At 41.1% G+C, this 17,595-nt stretch overlaps 2 protein-coding genes across 6 annotated transcripts; both read right to left on the reverse strand.

Annotated features, from left to right (window-relative positions):
- Positions 1–384: 384 nt before the first annotated feature.
- On the reverse strand, positions 385–6,718 carry stx19 (syntaxin 19). The gene is made up of 2 exons (XM_053626862.1): positions 3,317–6,718; positions 385–2,219 (listed from the first exon to the last, which is right to left on the reverse strand). The coding sequence occupies exon 2, from the start codon at positions 2,166–2,168 to the stop codon at positions 1,281–1,283; it is 888 nt and encodes a 295-aa protein (XP_053482837.1). The 5' UTR covers positions 2,169–2,219; positions 3,317–6,718; the 3' UTR covers positions 385–1,280.
- A 147-nt stretch (positions 6,719–6,865) lies between these two features.
- On the reverse strand, positions 6,866–10,362 carry rsph1 (radial spoke head component 1). Of its 5 annotated transcripts, none has more exons than XM_053626857.1 (9): positions 10,203–10,362; positions 9,987–10,100; positions 8,760–8,865; positions 8,573–8,663; positions 8,217–8,352; positions 8,056–8,127; positions 7,708–7,815; positions 7,252–7,378; positions 6,866–7,026 (listed from the first exon to the last, which is right to left on the reverse strand). In XM_053626857.1, the coding sequence occupies exons 1-9, from the start codon at positions 10,251–10,253 to the stop codon at positions 6,941–6,943; spliced, it is 891 nt and encodes a 296-aa protein (XP_053482832.1). In that variant the 5' UTR covers positions 10,254–10,362; the 3' UTR covers positions 6,866–6,940. The 5 variants fall into 5 exon arrangements, with proteins under 5 accessions (XP_053482832.1, XP_053482833.1, XP_053482834.1 ...); XM_053626858.1 differs by having other exon boundaries at positions 6,866–7,057; XM_053626859.1 differs by lacking the exon at positions 7,708–7,815.
- Between the last annotated feature and the right edge of the window lie 7,233 nt (positions 10,363–17,595).

A 17,595-nucleotide genomic window follows, 5' to 3' on the forward strand; every position in this document is an offset into this window, starting at 1 on the left:
AGATTTAAAGCGGATAAATGCACTGGAAGTATATTAAATTAAAAAATAAAAATATATAAAAAATAAAAAGTATCCAAATACTTATTTCCCCTCACTTTCCCAGTCAAATATTGTATTGAAAGCTGGGCTAATAAAGAATGACTTGATATATCCTATTGTGTACTTCATATTTGTAACAGTAGGTGGCAGATTACTGCTACTTCTACTGATTCTGGAGATCCCAAAAGTTCAGCCAATGGAAAAATAAAAACAACTGGGACTATAACAAAAGAGTCAAAAGAATAGCTTTCCAAACAAACGTTTGCATAAAGAAACCCCATAAAGTCCACATAATGCTGACAGATTATGGTCCAGTTAGTTTTTGAAAACCTAATTAATTATTCATTGAGGATGTCTTTGTAAAATCAAAGTTAATGTAAAAGGATTTTTACATTTTAAAAAAATTCTGTAAATATGTATAAACACTGTCTTTATACAATTTCTTTGGCACAGTATTGTTCTGGATAAGTGTTATGCGGTTCACAAGACACACCCAGATCAGTTTGTCTTCCTCTATCATCTGACGTAACACTTTCACTCCCTTCATCTAAATGAATAATGGACATTTTACTGTTGATAAATATAGATTTGTATTTACCGTATGAATGCTGATATAGTGCAGAACAATCACGCTTAACAACACTGTGGCATTTAGGAAAACCGTATAGCATCCCAACTTGGAGTATTACACAGCCCTAGAAACATTTTATTTCTATTGTTTTAACGTTTTCTGTCATATAACAGTGATTATTCATCATAAGACATCATCTTTTTGAATGAATTCAGAAACCACACTCATAATGAGGGCATGACAGAAAGAAAGCAAGCAATGTAATTTTTTTCACTGAAACAGCAGTGTTGAATGGAAAACACACACACACACACACACACACACACCATATGTATTTAAATTAAAACTCAAAATGAAATGGGGTTGGCCATAATAAAAATAATTTTAAAAAAGATAAAATATGTAGTGTAATATAGAAATAAAATACATCTGTCATAAATAAATAAAATATTTTCTACATAACAAAAATAAAGCATGAGCATTTGTATCATTAGTAGCTACATATCAGTTCTACACTTAGCATTCACAACTCTGGTGTCTTGATTCTACAGAAATGTCTTAAATCGAGCTAGGGTTGAGCTACAGTAGGGAAATTATCCAGGCTTGTATAAATTCCACAGGTTCTCTTTATGTTTTCACAAACTAAGCCCTTTATACTATATGTCCTCCTTCATGCCCATGGGCAGCAGCAACAACACAGTCTTCTTAAAGGGTTCTTCTTCCTATATCTGGAAGCCATCTTGAATTTCTCATTACAAACCAACACATAGTCCTGAGTCTTCTCTACATTGGCCTGGATATTGTCAATTTGCGCTCCTTGCTCTTCCACAAGCATGAACACATCTAGAAAGAGTTCTCTCAGGTCCTTCATGTTGCTCTCAAGGGTGAGCAGTTCTTTGTGGCGTTGCTCTAACTCAGATAACTGTGTGCGAGTGATCTTGACATCCACCAGGATGTTCTCATTGAAAACATCCCATTTACCCTGCTCTACCATGTTTTCCACTTCTTCCTCTGATACCTCTCGGCCAGAGATCTCCAGCTGCCTTATGATGAACTGCTTGCATTTGTCTTGCTTGCCTAGGAGCGAGTCATTGTACTGACGCATGACCTCCTGGAACCGACGGCAGAGAACATCATGCTGGGCATGTTGGATCCGGGCTGTAGCAGCTGGCGCCCCCAGTTCAGTCTCAGTGCGCTTTGCCTGCATTGAGAGGGCATCAAGCTTCTTATGCAGGTTCTCAGCCTGCAGCTTGATGTCCCGAGTCAGGCTGCTCTCTTTTTTCATGACACTGAAGCGCCGCATGGTGGCCACGAGGTTTCTCTGCTGCTGACTGAACTTCTTAACCTCAGCCTCCAGCTCTTCAAGGCTGTCACGAACACGCTTAGCCTCATCCAGGAAATTCTCCAGCACAGGCTCAGTCTCAAAGAGCACAGCTTGTGGCCAGCGACCAAGGAAGGACATTGGCTCTTCTTCTTCATGTTGGGTGAAGGAGTTACCGTCTTGAAGTTGCTGATTTGCTTTGATCTGCAGACGCAGCTCTTCTAATCGATCCTTCATGACTAAAGCTCAGAGAGGAAGACCTTGGAGTTAATAGGCAGTGTTGTTGTCCTGTAATTGATCAAAGAAGATGTCAATGAAAAATATGTTCCTACTGACATCATTTTCAACATATATATGATAGGGATAAGCAAATATTATACTGTGTAAATATTGAAGGTTGGGTTTACACAAAGGCCATTCATTGTACAAGTCCCATGATACAAAATGGCTTGGTTTTTGTTTTGGTTTTTCTCATTATGCAATAAAAGAACTTCCTTTTACTCAAAGCTGTTGATTCTGGTGACCAGTGTGTGTATACAACATAATTACACATTTGTATACAATGGTTTAGGACACATTTCTGAATTTTTCTTTTTTGGTTCTGCTGATAGAAAAACATACTTTTCTATCTCATTGCAATCCCATTTAACATTTTTTTAACTAAAGACAAACTTCACTGGGATTTATTTTCTGCAGTGACTTATGTATTTGTGGTGGAAAGAAATAGCATTCATTACTAATAGTATTTCTAACTTACAGTACTGTAAATGGAGTACTAGTGGATATTCACTTTTGTAGATGGATTTTAAACACTGAAGACTGCTAATACCTTTCCTGTATGTGTGTGGCTCCACCAATTGCTTTAGAAGGAAGGCTTATAAACATAAATCTGGGCTTTGTTTTGTTCTCACTGCCACTGTACCTGTGTGAGAGACCTCCTAAGGAAATCTTACACTGAAAAAGCCTATTAAAAACATTTTATGAAACGTTTAACATTCAGTTCTAGTTTGTTCTGATTAAAATCTGTGTATCTACTACAACATGTAATTTACACCAACATGGACAATAGTTTCTCACAGGTAGAAAAAGATGTGATGCTTTTGGACATGTTGGTTTGTTTTGCATTGTTTCCTGAACACCAAAAAAGCCTAGATAAAAATCTGTTTCAATAGCCTTTACCCATATGCAAACATTTTCAGCCAAAATAAATACCAGTGTAATTGTGTCATATTTATATGATCATATATAACATGTAAAATGTTTTGTCCATCTATATATCTGTCCTAAAAGGAATATTCCCTACCTTCAATCCATTTGAGAATAAATAGTAAGTACATTTGTAACTGTTTAGTATATAAATGTGATATTTTTCTCTCCCATCTTACCGCTTATGTTTTAGTCCCTGGAGGGTTGAATGGCGCTGCATCATGAGTCCGTAGAGAGAACAAAATATCCTAATAATCTTGATTCATCAGAGGCATTCTCCACTTCAGCCTGGCTTTAAAGCAACTGCCAGGAATAAAACTCCCTTAGCTTCTGCTAGTCTCAGTTATACAGTCCTGACCCATGGGAATTCTGGTAGAGCTAGTTCGCAGCCACACCTACTATTACAGTTAGAACTTTGTTTGACCAATAGAGAGTGAAGATTTTAGGCTGTCTGAAAAAGGAGGAGTGATGTGAATAAGCACAGTACTGAAACAACTCATGCATTGACCCAAGCACAATTCCTGGGCATAATGTCATTTAACACAACAAAAAACTCATTCAATTGATCTGATTACTTCTGACAATGTAATCAAAATTCCTACAGGCCATTGGACATAACTGTTGGAGTATTGCCTAACAAAAACATAACACACACACACACACACACACACACACATGCAGATTTATACTAACTTTATGAGGTACTTCCACTGATTTCTTTATTACTGTAAGTAAATAAAATTAAGCCCACCACTAACCTCAGGTTGCCTGCAAGGTTATCTAATCATAACTTAATATATGATATGAATCTTTACATATCTTAAAAGAAGAAAAGAAAAACCACTTCAATATGTTGAAAAAACAACTGTCATTTATGTAATTGATTTGTAATGCCTTATAAAAATCCCCTCAGAGAAGGAGATTAATTTCACCCTATTATTTTTAAAGCATATCTTCACTTACTACTAAGATTTCTTCAGTACCAACAAAGAAACTAGCCGAAAAGGTAGACTAATGCAGTTACTAGTGTAAGAAATGTAAGTCTGGTCCCGCTCTAAGGTCCAGGGAGTTTAAGGGCTAAAAGACCTTGAGACTGTTCTCTGTCAGATTTGTTCAGGAGTAAATTGTGCTTTCAGAAACATGTTGCTTTGTTGCAGTAGGCTGAAGGATTCAGTAAAGCTACATATATCTTTCTAACCAATCGGCGGCCCTTATAAAGAGAACTAAAACCATTATCAAGGATACATCAGAAAGAAAGAAAGCTGCTTTTCTTCATTCCTGGATAGACACATAGAATTAAAAGTTAAATGCAGGCCATATTCCCCAAAATGATCTTAGGTAAATCTTTTACTGGCCTGCTTTCGGAATTAGAAATGAACCTGGTGGCGTGAGTAGAAGTCATATAAGTAACATTGACAAACTGTAAATATTGTTGAAGTGTTCAGACCATTTTAACATGTTCAGACCATTTAAAAAGTCCATGTTGCTCTAAATATTTACACATATAAAGAGATATATGAAAGCTTCACTCCCACACACACAGAAAGGCATGAGTCAGAAGTACTTTGGGTTAAAAGGACGAAGCGTTTAGAACAAAGACACTCAAGTAAAAGGAAGCAAGCAGAAACAAATAAAGGACAGAAATGATTCAGACCAAATAAAGATATTATTCATTGTTACACCTAAATTTCTTATCTTGCCACAAAAACATGTGGAACAACAGAATGTCATTACTGATAAAAAATAAAAATAAAAAAATCTGATGGCAGTGTCTGTGCTGTTTGTCTTGAAGACTGTGCTGCAATTTGCTAAAAGATTAAGCAGAAAGTGGAGAGTAAAGCAGGAAGTTGAAAGCAAATAAAGGTGTAACTGAATAGAAAAAACCCCTATAGCTCCAACCACAGTGACTCAAACAGTAACACAAGCCTGCAGCCCTGTCCACCTGTTTCTAAGAAATGCAAACAGCAATGTGATCAAAAATAAAGATTGCCTTCCTTATACTGGATGATGCCATTGCTGTTTAATAAAGACTTTACTACTAATTTCCTACCCAAATTCAAATAAATCATTTGTTTAAAGACCTTTATAAAGTAGAAACGTCTGTAACACTTATATCATTGTATTTATTACTTATTATTGCTATGGCAGGAATAAAGTCCGGACAAAACTGATTTACAGACTTTGAAACACCACAGAATGAACATTATTCTTTAAACATGTCAAATTTTGAATATCAGCTGGTTTCATCTTCACTCTGCTTACTGATCAGGGACCTCCACATCCACGGAATGTCTTCTTTCTCCACAACAATACTCTATATTTATTTGTGAAGTACTTTGCAGTTACTCCTTGGCCGGATATATTTGTTTATGAACTGAGTAAACAAAACTGTTGAGCCAAGAAAATAGTGTTCTAGGTAGTATACACTGCCCCCTGCTGACCATATAAAGAAAATACAGTTTACTCACTGCTGCTGGTTTATAAAGTAATATAATGGAATAGTGATTTTGTTAATTTTATTTATTAATTTTGTTATGCTGTGTATGACCTACATTTAACTTGATTAATTTGTTCATCTTCAGTGTGCACTTCCTGGTCAGGGTTATGGTGGAGCCGAGACCAATCCCAGGAACACTGTGTGTGAGATGGGAATACACCCTGAATAGGACACCAGTCCATTATAGGGCACCACACACATTCACGCCTTGGGGCAATTTAGTGCAGCCAATCTGCCTACCGGCATGTTTTGGGGAAGTGGGAGGAAACCAGAGAACCAAAGGAAACTCATGTGGACATTTTTGGCAATAGATACAAATAATAGTAATAACCAATTTAATGTAAAATATCAGAAAGAGGTTTTAGTAATATTATATCACCATTATACCACAGCGTGGTTGAATTCTCTAATCTGCTTGGTAGAAGCTTTTTGTTTTATTATTTTTGTATAACAGCATGGCTCAGACAGTGGTTCCGGCTGTAACATAATATTAATGATAGTTATTATTAATGCTATTGTTGTAACATTATTATTCCTATAGTAACATCTCATACACAGGGACTTGTATGGTGCACAGTCCACAGAATCTAAGACTAACAAGAAAGAGATTTAATGAATGATGTGGTGGCTTAGCACAGGGCTTCTTAAACTGTGCTTTATTTATTTATTTTTTTAGGAGACATTTATTTAACATTTATAGAAGCCAGCACTTTGTAACAGTCATGGTGTTTTGCAACGTTTCCCAGCACAGGAAAGTCTTGAGGACAGAGTTTTCAGAGTGAGAGAGAGAGAGAGAGAGAGAGAGAGACAGAGAGAGAGAGAGAGCGAGAGAGAGAGAGAGACAGAGAGAGAGAGAGAGACAGAGAGAGAGAGAGAGAGAGAGGAGATACTGGTGATCTAACAAGTGTTATTACAGGTATAGCATAAGTGCTAACAGGAACTAACTTACTAACTCCAGGACATTCCACGGTATTAAATATTTAAACTGTTAAAACGTGAGATGTGTCATTCACTAATAAATGAAAAGTGATCATTGGCAAAATTACTGTGTTATAAATGGAATAACACACTCCAGACCATGAGGGTGCACAAAAATAATCCACTTCATGGTGGTAATGCGTTGCATCGGGCTGTATCACACCACCCCAGTGTGGATTATTTCCGTATAACCGCACAGTCTATCATGTGTTATTTCTTACATATATTCCAATCACTCTGCCATTTGCCATAATTCAATTCAATTCAATTCAATTTTATTTGTATAGTGCTTTTTACAATAGACATTGACTCAAAGCAGCTTAAATGATTAACTGGTTTCTGGTGCTGGGCTCTGCCTCATGTCCTGCTCTTCCAGGGGCGTCTGAGCCTTTCCCTCCTCAGACAAGCACTGGCCTACAGGACCAAGAAGAAGCCTAAAGTTAAACTAAATGAGCAAGAGTAGAGATTTATTATCTTCATAACCTTACTGGTGTGATGTTATTCAAATTTGAATAGTATAAATAGTAGGATTTATCTATTTATCTATTTAATCTATTTATGACATAATAATAACATATTGCTAGAAAATACTGGCTGGTCCATTCAGTACAGGTATATAGACATGTGGTATGGGCATACCGGAAGAGATATTATCTTTTAGACACGGTGGATCAGAGACACAAGCTGATAAGCATGTCAAAGCTTTGGGTTTCCATTTCAGAACAGTGGTAGTGACATGTGCTTCCTCTTCTGCATCTTCTTTATCCTACATGCCAAAGATTGTGTGATGAAAAGTTGCACTGATACAAACTTACACTATGTACTTATTACAATCTCACATCTCAATCTTTAAGGGAAACGCACAGATGCTAATGCTTTCACATTATACATACACACATGCATAATGTTAATACATATGAAACTCCAGTGACTGACTACATCTAAACACATTCTCTTAAATCAAACCTTCTAGCAACAAGAGGTAAGGTCTTTTACTTTCACAAGCCCTTGTTGGCATGCACAAGGGCAACACTGCAACTATACTATAGAAGAAAGGCACAGCAATAGTCTGGCATTAAACCATTGCCACAGAACCTCTTCTCCAAAGACTGCAATGGAAATAAAGTGCTCCCCCTGAGCAGGGTTGGGGGAATGCAACGTCATAGTCTTCTCATCCTTAATGGTCCTCTCATTTAGTACTGGCTGGAGTTTCAGCAGGGGAAATTACTTTAATCAATAACACAATTCATTAGTCTGTCACACCCAGCACACCAAACTTTACATCAGAATTACAGCATTGTTTCATATGTTCATTTCCATTCACTTTTTTATATTTCATACACATTTCCCTACCTTCAATCACTGTAACACACCAAAAACATACACACAAAAAAACACACACACACACACACACACACACACACACACACACACAGCCATTACCTGATCTACCCGCAGATACTCCCCATGCTGCTCACATGCAGTGTCAAACACATACTTCCCTGGACCTGAGGGCTGCAAAAAGCCTTAATAAATAAGAGGACACGCAAACTAGCATGTGAAAGTAAAGACTTTGTTGAGGGGGGGAAAGGACCAGAACTTACTTTATTATTGCGAAAGTTGCCTTGGTATTTGTGGTTTAGATGGATTAACTCTCCAACTGACTCCATCTTACCCATAACCCACATGCCAGCATACTTAGAACCTGTTTCATGGTAGGTGTAAACACCTTGCCCATGTCTGTGAGACAGACAGAGAAGGAAATGTAATAAAGGTATCAGAAAAATACCTATATATACTATGTATAAGACATTACCTACATAAACTATATATAGACCTACAATGACTGTAACCTATAAGAAACTCTATTGATGGCCAAACATCTCCAAGCAAATTAAAGTTGGAAATGTTATAGATTTTATATGTATAATATGGTTTAAATCAAATGTGAATGACAGACCTTTGATGCTGCAGCCACTCCCCATCATAGCTGTCTCTATTAGGATATGTGTAAATCCCATGACCCTGACGCTGGTCTTCCACCCATGAGCCTAACCCGAAGCAAGACACACAGACAGTGTTATCCATACACTCAGCTTGAAACTCCCCACATACTTAAAAAAATATATAGTATAGCAAACTCTCACCATCATACTTGGAACCATCAGGGTAATAGAAAACACCTTGTCCATGTTTCAGGTTCATGTAAAACTCCCCGACGTATTGAGCCCCATTCTTAAATCTGTAGGTTCCCTGATGAACCATATATGGAAACAAGTGACTTTTATATGAAGTGCATAGTTACAAACAAAAATAAAGAACATAATGAATTTTTAGCTTATCTATAAATAATTATTATTAAATGAAATATTCAAAGAACATACATATGCAATATGTATAGATCCACAGTATATATACAGTAAATCACGTAATTATGAAAATAATCAGGCTTTAATTAAACTAAATAACTGCATTTATACACAGTGCCTTCACCGATTCAGGTCATTAACACTAAAGGCAGCCCTGGGTGTTTGTCGTTGTCAGTAAATTTAACAATCATAAACAAAATAATTCTAACTTTGGGGCCAAAACACTGTCTTTGATTTATAAAGCAGCAAAAATTGTTTATACTATCAGAATCCTTTACAGAAGATGTTCTCCATGAGTTGTACTCCGTTGATCCATACCGTTAAACCTAAACTGACTTAAGAAAACAAAGTAATTACTAATTACCTAAATTATTTTTTTAATCAAAGGTTTTGGATGTTTTTACAGATGGAAGGCAAGGTTTCAGTGGTCAGATAAAGCAATCTAACTTCTAGTTAACTTGCCTGGGTCTTTTCTTTTTTTAATAAGCAAAACATGCTAATCTTTTCTTGTCCCTCCTTTCATGCTAAGCCAATGTTTCCCAACCAGGGGTTTGTGAAAACTTAGGGGTTTGTGGTGGCATTATAGGGGGTTCATAGAACTGTCAATGTCACATTAGATTACAATTGTAAAATATATAGATGTTTATAAAGTCAAAACTGTAATACAAAAATGCAACAACAAAAAAATAGCAATGGTGTTAATATATTTCAGAAACTGACAAGCAGCATGCAATGTGTAACATGTTTAGCTCTTTCCTAAACGTTTCACCATAAATGTAATTTTTGGTGAAATTTACATTTTGGGAACAAAAAAGTTCCCAAACCTTTTTGTCAGTTGAACTCCTCCAATATGTTGGAGGAGTTCAGCTGACAAAAAAAGTTTGGGAAGCCCTCTGCTAAGCCACTAGCATCTGATCAGTTCATAAACACCATACAGAGAGTTCAATGTCTGTGTCTTATACTTGCAGTGAATTCCAGCATGTTTTATTAGTCTGTGTGAAATACCTGTCCAGATCTGTTCCCGTGTTCATACATTCCCTGGTAGGTATCTCCATTGGGCAGCACAGCTCTCCCAGCACCATGCCTCTCTCCTGCTTCATTCCGCTCACCTTCATACTCCTTACACACACACACGCGCGCGCGCGCGGTGATTAGATATATTACACACTTTACTCCACAACTGACAGTGAAAATGCCAGAAAAGGAAGTTGACCTACTTACTCCATGAAATGTTTGCTCATCTTCCAAGTCCTCAGACCCAATGTCAGACATTTTTCCTGTGTTTATTCTCAGTTACAGACTGATATATCACCACGCAAGCAGCTAGCTGCAAAGAGCAAGTATTCGTTGCGCTTTCCGTTACCATGACAACGCCTATAACAGACATGCGCAATAGATTAGTCTTTCGTAACAGATTCTTCAAATGTGTTTGATATTATTAAATATATGTAAACTGCAGGTAGAATTTATCTTAAGTGTTTGTTTTAAGTTTTTTCCCGTAAACGTTCAACGTTTTCCCTGTGAAATGTAGGCGAGGCCGCTAAAGCTGCCTACTACAACTACTACTATTATTATCATCATCATCTTCATAATCATCATCACCATATTATTATCATCATCATTATCATCACCATATTATTATTATCATCATCATCATCACCACCACCATATTATTATTATTAGCAGTAATAGTAGAAGTACTAGTATCATCACCATATTATTATTATTATTATTTTGTTATTTAAATGTGCATGTCGTATGAATGTTTTGAATTCTGACTTTTTCTTCAATATCACTTATATTAAAAAATAAATGGATTGTCCGTGTATGAATCCCAGAAGTAAATTCCCTCCAATGTGATTATAAAAATAAAAAAAAATAAAAATAAAAATTTAGTTCTAAAATATTAAATTTTAGAATTTTTAACAAAATATATCAATATTCTTTTTATAGGAGCGTTACCTGAAACTATGGAATCCCAGAAAAGTCGGGGGTTTCGTCTGAGGACACGTGTCATGCAGTGATGCCTACGTGCTCTGAGAATTTGGAGGTTTCTAGCCTCGAGTCACACTCAAGGGGCATATCGTTACGAAACGGGACTGGAGGCAGATGCAGGTGCAGGTCAAAATCTTTATTAATTAGCAGACAAACAAACACAGGGAGCGTGGTCTCTACTGACTATACAAACTCTGGACATCTAGCTACGACCGCTAGCATGCTACACATTAGCACATACCGTCATACTTCCTTGACATGACAAACGTAAACCAAATAATATTGCACGAAGTGCGCAGTCACAGAGGGGTTTAAATAGTCAACATAATCAAACCAAAACATGGACACCTGGGGCAAATCAGAGACATGATCAGACTTAAGTCAATGTCCACGCAGGAAGCAAACGAAAACAAAAGAGTCAAGTGACCAGTCAGAAGCCGTGCCGCAGTGCCCTCTGCTGGCCGTGGCGTAACAGAACCCCCCTCCAAAGGGTGTTCCTCCCGGAGCACCAAGAACCCCCCTCCAACGGGGGGTCCCGGGCCCCTGTGCGAACTGTCTCTCGCTGCCACGGAAAGCAAGGCAGCCTCCGTCGGGCAGCAGAGGGGCGGAGCAGCACCCCCACCGGGGTTGAAAGTCAGAGCACCGCCCCCAGCAGCACAAGAACGCTGGGCGGTGGCTCTGGAACGCAGGGCGCCTCCCCCGGCAGCTCTGGAACGCTGGGCGCCGGCTCTGGAATGCAGGGCACTGCCCCCGGCGGCTCTGGAACGCTGGGCGCCGCCCCCGGCGGCACTGGGACGCTGGGCGCCACCCCCGGCGGCACTGGAACGCTGGGCACCGCCCCTGGAACACTGGGCACCGCCCCCGGCGGCTCTGGGACGCTGGGTGCCGCCCCCGGCGGCACTGGAGGGCTGCGCGGCCTCCTCGGCCGGGCTGGACAGCAGAACAGCTTCCTCGGCCGTGCAGGGCAGCATGACTACATCCTCGGCCGGGCTGGACAGCGGGACGGCTTCCTCGGCTGTGCAGGGCAGCGGGACGGCTTCCTCGGCTGTGCAGGGCAGCGGGACGGCTTCCTCGGCTGTGCAGGGCAGCGGGACGGCTTCCTCGGCTGTGCAGGGCAGCGTGACGACCTCCTCAGCTGGGCTGGACAGCAGGACAGCTTCCTCTGCTGTGCAGGGCAGCGGGACAGCTTCCTCGGCTGTGCAGGGCAGCATGACGACCTCCTTGGCTGGGCTGGACAGCAGGACGGCCTCCTCGGCCGGGCAGGGCAGCGGGACGGTCTCCTCAACCGCCTCAAGCTGTCACTCTGAGGTCGCCATGTTGACCTCAGGTGGGGGCTCCACCGCTGAGACCTCCCCGTAGGCCTCAGGCTGGAGCTCTGCTGTCCTCATTGCCCCCCCCCAAAAAAAATTTCTGGGCCAGCCTTCACCTCTGGACTGCGCAGCGTGGTGCAATTCCCCTGCAGGGGGAAGCCCCAGATTCTCAGGTCACTTAGCTGGCTGCGTGGCGCTGTACAATTCCCCTGCAGTGGGAAGCCCCAGATGCTCAGGTCACTTTGCAGGCTGCGTTGCACGGCGTCGCTCTTCGGCGGCGGGGACTGGGTATATGGCGCGAGGGACGACGCGGCGCGCAGCTCGGCTTTGCACTGAGCAATTTCCTCTGTGAGCTGTTTGCTCATCTCCAGGGACGAACGGCAAAGCGCCCAAATCCTGGCCTCTTCGGCGGCGCTCATGGGTACCTGCTGCTTCCGCATTTTGGGCGCAGTATTCTGTTACGAAACGGGACTGGAGGCGGATGCAGGTGCAGGTCAGTCTTTATTAATTAGCAGACAAACAAACACAGGGAGCGCGGTCTCTACTGACTATACAAACTCTGGACATCTAGCTACGACCGCTAGCATGCTACACGTTAGCACATACCTTCATATTTCCTCGACATGACAAACGTAAACCAAATAATACTGCGCGAAGTGCGCAGTGACCAAGGGGTTTAAATAGTCACATAATCAAACCAAAACATGGACACCTGGGGCAAATCAGAGACATGATCAGACTTAAGTCAATGTCCAAGCAGGAAGAAAACGAAAACAAAAGAGTCACGTGACAAGTCAGAAGCCGTGCCGCAGTGCCCTCTGCTGGCCGTGGCGTAACACATATCCTTATTGCAAGACAGTAATAACAGACACCTCCCTCACAAGCTGGGGCGCAGTCTTAGACGGCTGTCTAGCTCACAGTCTCTGGAGCGGCCCTCATCTGGAGTGGCATATAATTCATCTAGAAATGCGGACCATAGTTCTAGCACTGAAATTCTTTCTTCCTCAATTGAGCGGTCACCATGTGTTAGTTGTGACAGACAACACAGCAGTGGTTTCATGTATCAACCACCAGGTAGGGTTACGTTCGCACCCCCTGTTCAGGCAGGTGCAACTGAGTCTTCTCTGGGCAGAGGGAAAGTTATTGTCAGTGAGTGTAATGTACATTCCGGGCAACCGGAATGTGGGGACAGACATCCTGTCAAGGCAGGGGCTGAGGCCTGGGAATTGGAGGCTCCATCCACAAGTGGTGGAGTCCATATGGCAGAGGTTTAGCCAAGCGGAAGTTAATGTATTCGCGTCGAGGAGAAAAGATACTGCCCACTGTGGTTTGCCCTCACTCCTTCCGCATCACTGGGGCTGGATGCCATGGTGCACACGTGGCCGATGCTATGTCTGTATGCTTTTCCCCGAATCGCTTTTCCCCCAATCTGCTTCCACAAATTCTAGCAAGAGTTCGCCAAGATGTCTACGTCTGCTTCTAGTAGCACCTTATTGGCTCGAATATGGTTCTCAGATATAATATCCCTGCTAGACAGCACTCCTTGGGAGATTTCAATCCACAGGGATCTACCGTCTCAAGCTGGATGACTGATTTATCACCCTCGGCCGGAACTATGGAAACTGTGGGTCTGGCCCCTGAGGGACACCAGCTCATAGATTCTGGTCTTGCAACTGAGGTTGTAGGGACCATGTTGAATGCTTGAGCACCATCCATGAGGAAATTTTATGGGCTCAGTTGGAGACTTTTTGTCTCATGGTGTGAGGAATGTCAGCTAGACCCAGTAAACTGCACAACAGCTGCAGTTCTGGAGTTCTTACAAGGATGGTTCTCAGTGGGGTTGGCTCCTTCTAGAATCAGGGTCTACACAGCTGCCATTTCAGCTAGTCATGCCCCTATTGATGGAGCCTCTGTGGGGCAACATCCTCTATCATTGAGGTTTATGCGTGGTGTCAGGTGGATGAGGCCCCTCTGCAGACCACGCATACCTGCCTGGGACCTTTCTGTGGTCCTGAAAGGTCTGTCATGTGCCCCATCTGAGTCCTTAGAGTCAGCCTCAGAGAAGCTTCTGACTCTAAAGGTACCTCGTCTGCTGGCCCTGACATCTCTAAAGCGAGTAGGAGATCTACAAGCTCTCTTGGTTGCCCCTTCCTGCCTTGACTTTGCCCCTGGATTAGCCAAGTCCTTCCTATATCCTAGGCCGGATTATATTCCTAAAGTGCCTACGTCTGCTGCCCAGCCGGTAGTGTTGCAGGCTTTCTTCCCTCCTCTGTTCCTCACACTGGAACAAGAGAAATTGCACCTACTGTGTCCAGTAAGGGCTCTCTGTACTTATGTCCACCGCTCTGGCCAGTGGAGTAAATCGGAGCAGCTGCTGGTCTGCTTTGGAGAAGACAGTAGAGGTGATGCTGTGTCAAAGCAGCGCATCTCTAATTGTGTAGTGGACGCAATCTCTATCGCTTATGAGGCCTCACTATGCCTCTGAGCATAAGGGCTCATTCCACTTGGCGGGCCGCCTCCTCAAAGGCTTTGTCCAAAGGGGTACCCTTACAGGATGTGTGTGCTGCAGCAGGGTGGTCTACGCAGTACACACTCATTCAATATTACAGCCTGGATATACATTCCACCCTGGGCTTGAGTGTCTTGCAGTGACCCTCGGGTTCAGATCTTTTGAACAGGCCGTACCCTCAGTATGACGGAGTGGGTATTCTCATTCCCACAGCATGAAGCTCACGCAATGTTGAGCTCCCTTTGGAACGGAACGTCAGCGTTACGCATGTAACCCTGTTCCCTGAGAAGGGAACGAGACATTATGTAGCTTTGTCATACTGGGGCATGCTTGTGAATTGCGTCTTCCCTTCAGATAATAGAGGCTAACGGCATGGTTTACAGGTGCCGTTTTTTATATCACGCGCTGCGCTTAATTGCCATGTCACCTGATCACGGCAGACCTATAAATAGGCATGACGTTACACAAGCTTGATACTGGTCACATGAGAGGGTGCTTCCCACAGCGTGAAGTCCACGCAACGTCTCGTTCCCTACTCAGGGAACAGGGTTAACCCAGATGTGTTCTTGTGATCTCAAATTAATTTTTTTGTGATCCCGACATAACAAAAGTGGTTTTCTCGTGATCTCGACTTAATTTTTCTGTGTACTCAACATTCATTGTCCCAAAGTAGGGTGACCATATGTCCCGCTTTGTGTTGTAATACATAGCATTTTAGTCATTTGTCTTGCATCTTGAGATGATGTCCTGCAATTTGATTGGAAATAAAGAGTTAACACAAATTTGAACGTGGCGTGCTTGAGCACCAGTTTGTGAATAGAGGGCGAAGCCAGAGAAGGTTAGTGGTAAGGATTGCACATCTGCAGGGAATTATATTAATGAATGTTCTGTGTTGCAGTGAGCCGAGGCAAGAATGAAAACAGGAGAGATGGGCAGAACAAAAAAGACGTTTTCTAATTATTTAGTGTTTTCAAACCAGGATAGGCATTTTTCAATGGCTTGATTACCTGATTCATTCAAATAACCCAAACCATAACCGTAGTTGAAAAGACAGTACACCATGGCACACTATCTGTACACAGTGACAGATGAAACACTGAGATGCACCTTGACAAGGTACAGACTCAGTGGACACGCCCTAGGCAGACAGGAAAATGTGGCTCAGGAAGAAAGGTCGTGCCTACATTGCAACCAAAACACAGTTAAGACAGAGGTGCATTTCCTAAGAGAATGCACAAAATACACACACATCCGAGAAAAATTCTTCCCCAGAATTAAACACACACTAAACATTGGACAATCTATAAAACAGTGAAAAACTCTCCCTCCTACTAGGAGAAGATAATGAATGCTGTATAATAGCAGTACAATATGTCTCGGCCTGAGACAGTGAGTGATCTGCCTCGCCCTTGTGTTTCCTGTAATTGTTGTGATTGTTCTTCATTATTATTATTGTTTTATAATTTTTTCTTACCTTTATTAGTGAAACCACTTTTATCTTGTAATTTTACATATTTTTTCCTTCTTTTTTTTATTCTTCGGTATATAGTACATTTATTTTGTCCATAATTTGTACATTTATGTACATTGTTTGCACAATTTTTCATTTTTATTATTTATTATTTTAACTTAATTTATTAGTATTTTATTAAATTGTATTTCTCTTGTGTTTACACTACCCTTCCCTTGTATTTGTTTTGGCAATACAAATGTACAATTGTTTGTCATGCCAATAAAGCACAGGAAAACTGAAAACTGAAACTGATTGGACGGTTGAACTACACCTATCCAGTCTAAAGACGCCCACTGATTGGGAAACGCCCATTTATGTTCTGCAGAGACCTATACTTACATCTAAGGGCTGTCAGATTTCACTCAAACTGGACACACCTGAGGCCAAGCCATGGAAATCCTTTTCTCCACTTTATGCAGTAATATTTCTTTTTGTTGCATTGTATGATACAAGAGACATACATATAAACGGGCAGAGTGCACATGTTTCTTATTCATTTAGATAGGCATTAAAATGGTAGGCCTTTGGGTGTCGGAAATATGTCCCCCATTGTCCCACACAAACTTACTACTTGTCCCACATTTGGCCTGTTTGCATTTGGTCACCCTATCCTGAAGTCAATGGATTTTTTAAATGGGTTTTTGAGATATACAATCTTGAGATATGCTCATGTTTTATACTAAGACATAAAATACATCAGTAATATTTTTTTTTTGTTAAGCTTTTACATGTCTTGGGAAAAATGCTTGCTAACACGTGGCTAAATGGTACTACAGAGTTTGTCAGGGACATTAAACGTCATCACGCCAAACAGGAAAATTCTTCTACTACAGTCTTGTTGTGTTTATACTCGCGCTCTTGTGAACTATTCCAGCTCAAACTTTCCAACTTCTAAATTTATTAGTTTCTACTATTTTCCAATTGTAAGTGCTTTTTATTTATTATAAAGATTTAAAAAGTTATGTGAAGCGTATCAGTGGTGACGTTGAAGTTACTTCTGGCAAAGTAACATTAGCTTTTTACTTCTGGTATTTAGGCTTCAAAATTCATAAAAGCTGTGTTCATTTGTGAATATTATCTTGATGATCAAAACATGTAAGAATCCTAAACTTTTGTTGGTCACAGAGCTTATTTTCTGCAATAATCCCAAAACCAATGGTAAAATCCTATTGGCATTTTGTCGAAGGAACCAGGTTGATGCTAATTTCTGGGTTGGCCTTCAAAAATACGTCATCCCTGCAGGATTGACGACTTCCACATTAGTGTCCGACACTTGAGAAGGGGACA

This window comes from Ictalurus furcatus, chromosome 6, assembly GCF_023375685.1.
Source record: "Ictalurus furcatus strain D&B chromosome 6, Billie_1.0, whole genome shotgun sequence".
Taxonomy (NCBI): domain Eukaryota; kingdom Metazoa; phylum Chordata; class Actinopteri; order Siluriformes; family Ictaluridae; genus Ictalurus; species Ictalurus furcatus.